Source organism: Aulostomus chinensis, chromosome 13 (assembly GCF_037954235.1).
Source record: "Aulostomus chinensis isolate RoL2024-O1b breed Wild chromosome 13, RoL_Achi_v1.0, whole genome shotgun sequence".
NCBI classification, from domain to species: domain Eukaryota; kingdom Metazoa; phylum Chordata; class Actinopteri; order Syngnathiformes; family Aulostomidae; genus Aulostomus; species Aulostomus chinensis.
The window spans coordinates 14,557,619-14,571,100 of NC_141332.1; the positions used below are offsets into that span (position 1 = coordinate 14,557,619).

General features: G+C 41.0%; 2 protein-coding genes across 6 annotated transcripts; one reads left to right on the forward strand and one right to left on the reverse strand.

Annotated features, from left to right (window-relative positions):
• Nucleotides 1-423: 423 nt before the first annotated feature.
• On the reverse strand, nt 424-9,094 carry LOC147251026 (septin-8-A-like). Of its 5 annotated transcripts, XR_015118883.1 has the most exons (12): nt 8,749-9,083; nt 7,622-7,762; nt 6,967-7,081; nt 6,667-6,862; nt 6,322-6,508; nt 6,069-6,230; nt 5,398-5,494; nt 5,049-5,217; nt 4,072-4,204; nt 3,810-4,000; nt 2,121-2,176; nt 424-1,081 (listed from the first exon to the last, which is right to left on the reverse strand). XR_015118883.1 is itself a non-coding variant. In XM_086221512.1 (11 exons), the coding sequence occupies exons 2-11, from the start codon at nt 7,733-7,735 to the stop codon at nt 1,027-1,029; spliced, it is 1,419 nt and encodes a 472-aa protein (XP_086077638.1). In that variant the 5' UTR covers nt 7,736-7,762; nt 8,749-9,081; the 3' UTR covers nt 424-1,026. The 5 variants fall into 5 exon arrangements, 4 of the variants coding, with proteins under 4 accessions (XP_086077638.1, XP_086077639.1, XP_086077640.1 ...); XM_086221512.1 differs by lacking the exon at nt 2,121-2,176 and having other exon boundaries at nt 8,749-9,081; XM_086221513.1 differs by having other exon boundaries at nt 424-2,176; nt 8,749-9,081.
• A 1,150-nt stretch (nt 9,095-10,244) lies between these two features.
• On the forward strand, nt 10,245-12,249 carry sowahab (sosondowah ankyrin repeat domain family member Ab). The gene has a single exon (XM_086221519.1). It carries the CDS (start codon nt 10,366-10,368, stop codon nt 11,650-11,652), a length of 1,287 nt encoding a protein of 428 aa, XP_086077645.1. The 5' UTR covers nt 10,245-10,365; the 3' UTR covers nt 11,653-12,249.
• Nucleotides 12,250-13,482: the final 1,233 nt, after the last annotated feature.

The window sequence follows — 13,482 nt, forward strand, 5'->3', positions numbered from 1 at the left end:
ATAAATCACATTATATCATCACTGTTGAATCAGCAATAACAACGGAAAATACATTAGTAATTTTAACTACTGATTCTGATGTTCCTTTAATCATTTGGGCGAATTGTAGAAAATAGGCCATAAATATATGTTCTATGATCTTTTAAAAATTAGTGGGAAACTGTGTGTGCAATATGCATTTTTTTTTCTGGAAAACCTAGTGCTTTGCTAATATTATAAATGAACCAATATTTTAAAATGCTAGACATTATCATAATATGTGGTTGCTCCACTCTCAACGTGGACACCCTGTGGCAGCTTTCTAGAACAGTCTAGAAGGAGACTGAACCTGCCCAGACCACTGCCCCCCACAGCCTCTTTCCTTTTTTGTCTTGATGTGAAATAATTGAAAGAATAAGACACAACCTCAATAAAGTAATGCTTTATTGCGTCAGAATATACAGATCTTCAATATCAACCGTAAGCCTAGATTGTAGATCTACTGAGTCCATAAATCTACAGGCATAAATGATATTAATCTTGATTTTTATACACTCCTTTTTGACAGCAGCACCCCACCATACATGTATGTCTATATAATCAAAGATTAGTATAAATATTATCTGAATACCATTTGTATCTGTAACTGCATATATATTTAAAGTGCAATTTAAAGTAGAAATCATAATAAAATGTACAATTGGTATGTTTTACAGCAGTATCATGTCACTTTATGATATATATTTCATATTTCACAGTGTAAAACAGTCAAAAACTACGAGTATGAATGACATAAGGAATCAAGAAGGCAGCACATTAGTACAAAAACTGAAGAGTCATAAGGTTGTTGTTTTTTTTTTAAGGTTAAATGCCATGCAGGATCCATGCTACAGCTGAAAAGCTTTGATGAGAACAGACATGGAAGAATTTAGGCAGCTGACTTCCAAGGATTTGAGTGCATTTCTGTAAAATAGTTGATATTTCAATTTGTAAAAAATAACACACTTGTTTGTTAGTCTGTGATCTTTTGATGCAGTAGAAAGTCCTCTAATTCAAATTCCTCCCCGAGGTTAAGGAGCACGCAGAAGGAAGACTAAAGAAGCTATGAGAAGGAAAGAAAAAAAAGTCATTGATTCGAACAAGCAGCACAGTTTTAGTGCAATAAAATGCTGCTCATCCCATGTTAATTTGCTGTTAGAGACTAAAGCCAAAAACACAACTGAAACCTGGATGAGGCATTTGGACAGACACGCCTTGATTAAACCCAAAATATTACAGAACCACATTCTGCAGTGTCATAGCCGCAGCTGGCTTATGAAATGCTGAGTCATCAAACTGACTTGTGTGATGGAAACTCAGGTAACCTACTGATGAGGTGATGCTTTTGCAGATGTCTGTTACTCACTAGATTTGAGCATAAATAAGAAAAAAAAAATACTTGCATTTATTTACATCTCTGCATAGCATGTGGTTAGGGTTTATCAGATCAAACTGACAGGAGTAAACAATGATGATATCAGGGGTGTCAAACTGATCCAGGAAAGGGCCGTGTGGCTGCAGGTTTTCATTCTAACCAAGCAAAAGCAACACCTGACTCGACTTAAATCAATCAAGCTGTGTTCACACAGCTGGAATGAATGAAAACCTGCAGCCACACGACCCTTTCCTGGATCAGTTTGACACCCCTGTTCTATATTGTCACGTATATGGTCGAATTTTAGACTAATTGTACTTTTCCTTTCAGTGACTCAGCAATATGTGTCTGGAACTCAAATATAAATACATAGAAATTCCTGCTTTATGTTAACATGCATAATACAATTCAAAACCGTAAGTTTGTCACTGACAGTCTCCTGTTTTTATTTCGTCTCGTCAGGGTGTCGCTGAGAAATGGAGACGTGAGATGAACACACATTCATGGCAGGAACATAAAATAACACACGCTACATGTTATGAAAACATTCCATGGATGTGTTATCATTATGCATCTAGCAGAGTCAGCATTAGGGACAGTTTCAGTACACTGAGCAAAGCTACCTTTTTGATCCATAAGTACACATTAGCTTATAGCCCAACACATTATTCAGGCATTGTCACATACATGATGAGTAAGTAATGTGTGATGTGACAGTCTCCTTTACCCACGCTGATGGCTGACACATTCCTGGTTTCCCTGGATGTTTGTTCCATAAATCAACTGAAAGGGGGGAAGAAATATGACAGAATGTGGCCAAAAAATAAAATGAAGTATGAATGAATGAAATAAAAGAACCAAGTGAATGAAATGAGAATGAAACAGTGATCCTGAAATAGTTATGTTCAGCCCAAGATTTTTTTTTTGAAATAAGAGAATCAGATTCTTTTAGATCTCATACAGTATCAGATTTAGATCACATTCCAAACATTTTGCACCTTAAAATTAGCTTCTGTAACTTATGTCATCTGTTGGGATGCAGAAGTCAACTCAACACTGTTGCTGTATTTGACTTGTGAGCTACACCTCTTCATTCTTTGTCACCGTGCATGGTAGATAAATGCATCACTACTTTGTGTACTCAGCTATATTAATACTGTGTTTACCAGAGCAAGTCAAGTACATCTATCAGTCCTGACTGGTGCAAATGCTTGACAGACAAAACATGTACGCTAACTGAGCAAAGACTCGCTATGTGCTGCTTAACCACACGTAGCATTCTCAACTCTAGAAAGTTTGCAACAAACATTTGCTAAACAGAAACATTTTATTTCCATAATCTACTTCATTTGTATATTTACTTTGCATCTGAATAAACTCTTTCCATCTAAACAATGTCACATTCATTAAAAGATTACTGTGCTGCTGGTTTCCTACGTATAAAGCCGCTCCCTGCAGGCAATTAGCGTAGCACAGCATATATCCTGAATGTGGTGATGATTATGGGGGAGGGGGGGGGGGGGGCGTAGGGGAAGTTCTGTTGTCAGGTTTTGTCCAAATGTTTAAAAAAATCATCTTGGGAGGAAAGATGACTGCAGTATTTTAACCCCCCCCCCCCCCCCCCCCGTCACGTGTGTTTGTGGCATTTGTCAGCAAGATTATGCAGAAACTGTGAAGAGTAAGAACCCATTCAATTTTATGGCATTTTAGTCACAGCACCACCTTGTGGTAACAGGAAATGACATTATTTACTCTTCTTTCTTTTAACAGTGCCACATCGACTAAAGGTAAGACTCCGACTATCTATCAGTGCCTCGTGGTGCGTAACAGCCAGCATAGACTGACATTTTTTATTATCATTACTAAACTGAATAAAATTGAAAACTGGCAATATTTCACGCCAACTTCACTTTTTTAAAGATTCTCAGGCCTAATCTGCAAAAGCATGGTGTGAGATTGAGCACGCAGTCCTAACATATCTGGGCTCTCAGTGGAATCATGTGTGTTGTTGTGCGTGGTGTGAGCAACGCTGAGACCAGTCGTATGTAAATAACAATACCCCTGCCTGAGATACAGTCTGGCAGGTCAGCCTGCAGAGACAGAAGCATCAGGCGGTGTCATGCAAGCTGTGACCCGTCCTACTGTGTCTGGGCTCATCGTGTCACTCTAAATCTGTCCCTCTATCACTTTCTGAGCCAGAATGGCTTCTGGGAAGATAACGCTATCTCGTTAATCACATTCTGTATCTCCGTCCAATTAGTCCACGTAGACTACTAGTCCAAGGCTTGTGTGAATGAAGTCGCTTTTTAACGATATTATCTCTCTAAACATTTAGTGGCGTTCACACGGTTGTGTGCAAAAAGCGGAGCAGCACAGAAAATTAAATACATGATCACAAATAGAAAAGCGGACTTACTTCTTCTTGTCTTTGTCCTTCTTGAAGGGCTGTGTAGAGCCACCTTGGAGGGCCTGACCCATCAGTGTCTCTGCTGCAACCTTCCTCCTATTAAAGGCATTCATCTCTTCCTCCAGTTCTCGTTTTTTCTCCTCCAGGTTCTTCTTTTCTTCCTGGTGCAATCGTTTGAGCTGCTCAAACCTCTCGTGAAGCTAGATGATGATGATGACAGTCAATCAGTCATATGCAACAATTGGCCATTAAAGAGTGTGCAAATCCTTACCTCTTTTTCTTTTTCTTTCAGTTCTGCTTCCGTCTCCTTCACTTTGTTGACAAACATCTGTCTCATGTCTTCTTCTTTGTGTTGAAGCTCTACAAGGAACTCCTTCCTCTTGGCTTCGTATGTCTCCTGTAGGCTGAAGGTCAGGGTACAAAGCAGTGCTACATTCAGTATCAAAGACTTCCAGCTCTTTGTAAAGTCAAACTTTACTGTAACATAAAGGTACACTGGGATTAGTATCATAACGGCCAAATGTAATTGCTACACCAGAATATGGTTGTAAAACTATTAGACAGGCATAGAAAGAGTTAATGGAATAAGGTTAGCCGATCAGTGGCTTCATAAATATAACTAAAGAAGCCATATCTGAATTTGTATGACTTGATTTAAATTGAATATATAATTTGGTCCTTCAAACTGTTACAGTTAGATAGTTTTAGATACCTTATAATGGAAAAGGTGACTTCCACTCTACCCAGAGCTTCACCCAGGTACGCATCAACTCAGCCAACTGGACTACTAAGCACCTTTTTAAACTCATCTTTAAATATTTAGAAAAAAAATGCAGTTTTTTGCTATCATTTTTTTTCATGGCACATAAGAACTACAATACCATTTTACTGTTAAAGCGAATCTTGTTTACATAGTTGAGTTGCATTACACAGCACTACAGAGTCAATCAATACTTGAAACTAAAAAAAATGGAAACAAAAAGTTGTTGCTCTATAAGAAAGTTTTAAAAAGATCCAACACTTGCACATATAGGTCAGAATGTACTTAAGAGAAGAGCATCAGATCCGGTGAGTTTGACTAAAAATCATCAGTTCATCTAACGTGTTGTTTTACTGAGAACACACACGGATGAACGTAGCTAAATTAGCTAAACTCTCTGGGGGAACTAATCCCATCTGTGCTGTTTATCACTGAGGTTATGCATCACCTCAGCTTGAACGCCAGCAGGTTTCTGTGGTTAACGTCACCTGAACGACTGGCTGTCAGGGTCCGTGTCCTTGAAGCCCATTTCTTCCAGTTTGCAGCGGCGGTAGAGTTCATAGTGTCGAGCGTGTGTTTGTTCACGGAGATCCTCCATGTTCACACGCAGTAGCATCTCCCTCAGCTTCACAAAATCACAATGGTTTTCATTCTCCACTAGAGAAAAGAAAACAGGATGATGCATGTCCTGAAGATCTTAACAGGAAATGTTCAAAGAATCATGGCATGATACTTCTATTATATGTATGCAGCCTTCATTCAATTTACACCTCTAATGCTTAGGGGATTGTTTATGATGCTTATAATTGTCCAGTAACTCAGTTGAGCTGGACTCACCCTGTACGGACCCCCAGGGGTAAAGTCGGGCTTTCACCATCTTATTGCCAACTTTCACATCTTGTACACTCCCGACCACAGCAAAGGGTAGGTGAGTCTGCAACATTAAAACCACTGTTGTCACACTCGCCACTGTTCTATATGCAAGCAAAATTACCACACTTAACTGTTTTTTTATTGATCAATATGGCAGATATGCATACGAATCTTTTGCTACATAAAATTTTAAAACAAAGGTGATCACTGCTCTAATCATGAAAACTGAGCAGTACTACAAAACCAGGATTATGAGGGGTTATTTAGTTTTAATCACAGTGACAAATTAAAAAACACTGCACACAAACCTGCTTGTAATGGTGACATTGTTTGATTTTCTGTATATTTGGCCACATCAAGGAAGTACAGTGTGTTTAAAAATATGATAGGTTGATTAGGATAGATTTGAAAGACAATCAAAAATAAAGATCCGTTGATCTGTTTTCATTTACATAAATGAAATTTATTTATTGCAAAAAGGAAAAGCAGTTTATTAGCTACATAACTGTTACAGTGGTAGCTCGAAAAACACATTATTATTGGTGAAATGTCAATAAAATATAAAGAAAAACATGCTGTTTCCATGGTGACTGAGCCATATCATAAAGAATGACCACATCCGATAAAACACTCACATTCATGGAGGAGTTGATCTCTGCGACCGCCTCATCCTCTGTCGGGAACTGATATATCTGCACACCATTGCTGACCAGCTCGCTCATAATCTTGATCTTTAACTTGTCTAGTTCACTCCTGGAGACTGTGTCCGCCTTTGCAATAACAGGGATGATGTTCACCTGCGGAGGGGGAAAAAAAACAAACAAGGGACGCACTGAGAAACAAGCACAGATATAACCTACAAGACAGCGCTGCACATTCTGTGGTCACCTTGCTGTCTAATTTCTTCATCGTGACGAGATCGAGGGACTTGAGGGAGTGTCCAGTAGGAGCGATGAAATACAAGCAGATGTGGATCCTTGTGTCGTGGAAGTTGTGTAAGGAACGTTTTATTTTTAGCTCCTCTTCAAGGTACAGTTCAAACTGGGCATCGATGTACTCTAGGATGGGTTTGTAGCTGTGACAGGGGTAAAAAAAAAAAAAAGGCATATCCTTGAAGAACAAGAATGTTGTTTTCCTTCTTTTTTTTAAAGAAATATTGTTTTTAAAATATTGCTCCAGAAGCCTTTTATCCTCATATTTCTCAAGCTGTAAAGTCACTTAAAGAATGAATACCTTTCGTCTTTATTGATCTGGTCTCCAAACCCCACAGTGTGAACGATGGTCAGCTTGAGGTTGACGTTGCTCTCCTGCAGATCGTACGTTTGAGGGCGTAGATGTACTTTACTCTCGTAGTGGCTGGCCTCCTCGTTCTCAAATGTCGTGTTGAAAAGTGTGTTCATTAAGGTGGATTTGCCGATCCCTGTCTCGCCTGAAGGAAGCAAGTAAATCATGCGTTGTGAATAAAAGTAAAGGCAAAGGTTATGGGTCCATATATTAAATATAAAATGATATTAACAGTAGCCCCTGACATACCAACACAAAGGATATTGAAGCAGAATCCCTGTGCAACTGATTTGCTGACCAACTGATCCGGAAGACTGTCAAAGCCAACATGACCCCCGAGCTCCAGGCTTCGCTTTTCTTCCTTCTGCAGTATTTTAGAAAAGATTGTATTAGCTGAAAATACTTGCATTGTGATCATATTTAATCGTAATTATCTTAAAAAGCAAATATCACAAGTCTAGTCTTTAGTTGTAAAAGAGTTCAAAAAAGGGACATGAATTCTTAAAAAAAAAAAAGTCTGATTTGTTCCACCAGCAGAGGCAGGCCCCATTAAATTGATTATAAAGTTTTTAAAAATGCATTGAAAGCAGCTGATCTCTATATGCAAGAAGCTAGAACATCCATCCATCCATCCATTTTCTTCCGCCTATCCTGTTAAGGGTCGTGGGTGCTGGAGCCTATCCCAGCAGCCTTCAGGTGAGAGGCGGGGTTCACCCTGGACAGGTCACCAGTCCATCACAGGACCAACACATAGAGACAGACAACCATTCACACTCACAGCCACACCTACGGTCAATTTAGAGTATCGATCAGCCTCTTCCCCTCTTGATGTCTTTGGACTGTGGGAGGAAGCTGGAGAACCAGAGAGAACCCACACAGGAACAGGGAGAACATGGAGACTCACACAGAAAGATCCCGTGATGGAGCCAGGACTCAAACCCGGAACCTTCTTGCTGTGAGGCGAAAGTGCGAACCACTGCACCACCGTGCCGCGAGTGATTTTACTGGTTATCATCATAATTTGGAAACTGATCTTGTGTCAAAGCTAAAAGAAAAAATGAATAAAGATTGATCTCAATGTGCTTATTTAAATTGCTAATTAAAGTGTGCGTGTGTGTGTGTGTGTGTGTGTGTGTGTGTGTGTGTGTGTGTGTGCATTCATGTGTGTGTGTGCGCATGTGTGTGTATCCTCCAGCTAACTATAAGAAGTATTGGCCCTGGCTGCTCTCTGATATGCCAGATTCACTCTGGGACTCTGGCATTTTTGCTAAAGGCTCAACATGAGGGCCAGGATGTGTTCAATACAACAATCATCTGTTTCTGGTGCCTCTCTCTCTCTCTCTCTCTCTCTCACACACACACACACACACACACACACACACACACACACACACAAAGAGCTCTTTATCTAGATGTTATTTCACAGGATGGGAGAGTATCCAAGCTGCTACCCTGGTACCCATAACCCCTCTTCTCATTTGGACAAACACCGCCACCTTAAATCAGCCATCTTCTAAACCAATAAAAAGGCGCTGAAAACACACACAATATGACGGTTATTCTTGTTAAGGTTACACGTTTAAATTCTCCCGAACCTTTAGGAGCTTCTGCCTCTTCAGATGGCCGCTATTTATCCTCTTAAGTCCTCCTCTAAGTGCTCATCCTCTCCGTCCTATACACACCTGTCCGGTCTCCTACCTCCGGTCCTCTATATTGACATAGTCAACAGCCTTGATTCTCTCCCGCACAAATGCGTGTTTAGTGCACAGATTGCACACAAAAACAACGCGAATGTGCATCAATTCCAGAACCGCAAAATACGTTTCGATTTACTGCACATAAGAAGCCCGCAGCGATCTACGTCATTATCACATCCCACCACCACCATCATCATCATCACCTTGCTCTTATATACACTCACACTCACAGAGACAGACGCAGCACACACGCACACACACACGTGCGCGCGCGAGTGTCATATCGCTGTTTTAACACACTAAATTATTAGTCAATGCAGATCATGATACTCACTGCGGGAGCATCCATCTCGCCGGCCGCCATCGTAGCAAGTGTGCAGGACTGAGCTGTCTCCAGTCAGACCTGCTCTCTTCGTCACACACACACACACACACACACACACACACACACACACACACACACACACACACACACACACACACACACACACACACAAACGTTCCTTTAAATATGGCCACTTGGGGGAAACACCCTCTCGCTGCCGGAGGGCGACATCCAAATACTAAAGCCCTGCTTCCAATTGACAGAGCGCAGCTCCGGAGAGTTGTTCGGCCGAGCGGTAATCCTATAAGCTAACTGTTTTCCCAGATAGGCCTCAGGATGTAGCTGTTGCCACGGGAGACGACTGCTCGAGCTGGCCAAAGAGCTGCTACCCCCCATTTACAGGACAGACACTCTTTAACCCAGCAAACTCAGGAATTCACACGTCTGTGTGTGACGTCAGTGTTTTGATTTGATTTGGGTTTTTTAATCGAGGATATTTTTATTTCTTTACATGCAGTAGTGGAGGATGTATCCATTTTCTTACTATGGTAAAAGTATAAATACTCAGGTAAAATAAGAGTGTGGTAAAAGTAAAAGTCTCCACTCAGAATTTGAAGCAAAGGATACTTTGATATCGAGGCTACTTAAGTATTAAACGTAAAAATACAGATTCTACATGATGTTTGTATAATCCAGTGCTTGGCATCATTCCACCTTTGACCCACTGACCTCCAAAGGTCATGTTAAAGAAGTGTGAGTGCTCCAGTTGAGTTGAAGTTTCCAGGCGTCTGTTGTCATCAGGTTTTGTCTTCAATGAAGTCTTTTTTCTTCAAGCTAGTCACTGATAGGTTCAGACAAATGGGGAACAAATAGTTACAATTTGTGCACTTTTCTTGGATTCTTGTCCGAGTGATGACAAGAGTAAATCTAAATATTAAATCTACATATACTGTAAATGTTAAATACAATGTTAGATGTGGATCTAACATTTAGGTTTAACATTTCGTCAACATTTAACATTGAGATTTGATATTTTGACTCAACATTTGATTTTCTCACACACGTGAAATTATAATTAACTAATATGTTTTTTAATGATATTTTAAATGTCTGGAAAACAGTAGGGCGTGTGTGTGTGTGTGCGTGCGTGTTTGTGTTCTCTAGCGCCACCTATTGGGCACAAAGTGGTAAAAGCGCTACAGTGCTCCCATTAGTCTGTCCCCTTCGTGTAAATCCTAACGTTCTCATGTTCCACCACCCTTGTGTTGGTGGTTCCAGGGCCCCTCTGACGCTGTGCCAGAGGGGCGAGGTCCAAATGAGCGGAGTTTAAAAAAAAAAAAAAAGTGATAAAGCTAAAATGTGCCACATAGTAAATTAAATCGTTGATATGCTACATGTTATCGTTAATTATCGTTAAATGTGTCTTATTTGCAATTTCAATCCCCAAAAGTATACATGTAAAAACCAAAGGAATTAGGTCCACAAACCGGTTAAATGTGTGGAGAGGCGCCGGAAGCAGCAGGTTGGAGGAGGAGGAGAGCAGGGAGAGAGGCGCACGGAGCGGGTAGATTATCCCGGAGGCTCTGAAGCTTTATTCTCCCCATATTTCTGTTGCACAGAAACAAGATGGCTCTGACCCAGGAGTCTATTCTTTCCTTTTTACTGGAGCACGGAGGTAAAGTGAAGAACTCGGAGCTTGTGGCCAATTTTAGGAGTCAAATCAACTGCAGCGATCCCGCGGAAAAGCAACACAATAGAGACCTCTTCAAGCGGCTGGTGAACAGCGTCGCGGTGGTGCGGCAGATCCAAGAGGTAAAGTTTGTGGTCGTTAAGAAAAGGTACCAGGACTTTGTAAAAGAGCAGAACATCCAGGTAGATGAGAGTGTCTCGAGTCTGAGCACGAGCTTTTCGTGTGCATCTCCTCCTCGAACCGAGAAGATACTTTACTCAGACGTGGAAAACAATAACGTGTGCTACCCCTCACGCATCAATGGGAACTGCTGCGCCGTGCCCGTGGAGGAACTGAGCAGTACAGACACTACTGTTAAAGTCCTGAATATCTCTGGAGATCAAGTGAGCAGAGTAGGGAGATCAGGAGCTGTGTTTGCTGTCATAGCAGTCACATCCCCACCTAGAGGGTCTGCACCAGAGGAGCGGTTACAAGTGTCCCAGCACAAACCTCCAGACAAAGCTGCGGTTAACAAACCCTCTAAACCATCCAGTTTGAATTCTTGCTCTTCACCTGACAAGACGGACACAAAATTTGACTTCCAATGTTGGGAAAACAGAGAGACGGAAGGCATGCAAGTGCTGAGCGTTCACCAGGGGAGGCCCCCAAACAAGACCACCAGAGAGGATGCCAAGGACTCTGACTCGGTGCCTTTAGAGCCCCTAGCTCATGAATGGTTAGTAAAGTGTGCTGCTGGACTGTGGGGGCAGATCTATGCTCTGCTGCTTCAGGACACTCGTCTAGCCCAGAGGAAAGACTTCATGTCAGGGTTCACAGCTCTGCACTGGGCTGCTAAGGACGGCAACAGCGAGATGATAAGCAAGCTCGTGGGCATCTCCAGGAAGAGAGGCACTTACGTCAACATCAACTGTAAAGCACACGGAGGCTACACACCCTTGCACATCGCAGCTATACACGGCCACACTGAAGTCATGCTTTTACTTGTGCAGGGTTATGGAGCAAATGTAAATGAAAGAGATAATGATGGCAAAAAAGCCTTCCAGTACCTGGGGGAGGATGTGTCAGAGGAGCTGAAAGCACTCCTGGGGGGGCTGCAACCTACCAGGGAGAAGACTGATGATGAGGAATACAGAGAGCACACCAAAGGCTTCAATACTATTAGTAAGCTGTTCCAGCCACATAAGAAGCACAAGCATGCAGCGAGGTTCGCTCATGACTGGTGAGAAGTGCATGGCACAGGGATGCACGATAATATCGGCATGTTGTGTGTATGTTTAAGATAAGTGTACCAGTTGGATGAGGGCTCAAGAATCCTCTTTGCTCCACCGACTATGACTAAACAATGCACATGTATGATTTATGGGCTTTTCCAAAAGTTTTGAAAATGAAAAAAAAACAAAACATACTGGAGCAGGTTTCTTGTCTTTTCCCTTCAGGAAGTAAAGAATAGCATTCATGTTTTCATACGGTTTTCAGTATGTGCTAAATGTAAATATTATATAAACTCCTCTTGTGTACAGATAATATCAGTTATATTAGGCAAATAAAATGTAAAATATCAGATTATTAGATATTGAGCATCCCTAAAATAAGAGCTAATACCATCACAGTTGTTTTGTTTAAATAAAAGACAAACGTAACCGCTGTGAATTCACCTTTAGATTTCAGAAAGTGTTAAACAAATGTGTATCCAAACCTGTTGTGGACAAGCTGTAAGTGTATAACTGTTGGATGTATTTATTGAGTATATTTATAACTTTCTTGATAGCTTTAGCTAACTTATTCTCTTAGCTGTAAAAGTCAAATGTGTTGTTATTACCTAATTTGTAATAAATATGTAGAAGTGATTCATGTCTGAGAATTATGAAGAAGCATGAAAACAGGCTGCACCTAAACACTTATAAGAGCACCAGTGGGGAACGCGGCATTTTAGCAAAGTAAAAACATCACATTTTGAAGGCACTAATGTGGAATTATGCAAACCAGAGAGGGTTTTCTCCTATCATTTTCTTTGTGAACTTAAAGATGTAATAGTTCATGGGGGCCCCTTTTCTGGAGGAATGTGCCCCCCCCCCCCCCCCCACACACACACACACACACACATTCTCTGGACTGCTGTGGCAAAAACAAGGCAGAGTAGATGTAGGACAAAGCTTCCAGGGCTGTTAGGTTATTTGAAAAACTGAAGAAGCTAATTAACACCACTTACAAAACTGAATATTTTTGTTAAAGAAGTCCTGAAATGTTTTGACTGTCCATCCTCCCCTTCTCCCCCCTGTGTGCACAAGAGTAACCAACCAAAGGTGGCTGATCGCTAGTTAGCTTAGCACAATGACTGGAAGCAGATGGAAGTGTTAGCATATATTTGTTAAAAATCATCAAATACACTTTTCTTCTGCCTTCCTGTCTGGCTCACCGCAATGAGTGTGCAAAGTGAGCATTTTGCCATAAAGGATCTAAAATAATATTATCTAAAATATTTCACTGTCAGGTTGTCATGAATGAGGGACCTCCTCTTCCCAGGCCCAGCCACGTCAAAAGAGTATCCTGTGTTTTTCTCCACAGTACAGAAACACTTTTTCTTTATCCTGAACTGACCTAGATCAAACTATCCCTGATGACATGAAAAGAGCTGGAGCTGAAACAATGAAGCCAGAGGCAAATCTGTGCCATAACAATGTCCTTTGTCTGCTTATCTGGGAAAGAAGCTGCTTGTGTAATGATCCAAACGAGGGGACAGACTCTCCAACAATACTGTGGTGTGATCCAGGTCTTGTACCATTTCCTGTTTGTACAAAATGCTACAGTACCTTCAATCCTTCAAGAATAACAAGTTGGAACAGCTACAAGTGAAGTCTCATGCCAACCCAGTGGTTCCTGATGGATACAATTACAGTTCGTAGTAGGGAAATGTTGAATGGAACAAACAATGTGGGGTTTGTCTTGTTTTGTTTTTTCAAGCCTTAAAAGCTAAAATGGTGAAGCAGGCACAGTCACGCAAAAACATCAACAATAATATTTCGTTCATGGATGTTTTGTTTTGTACTACATAA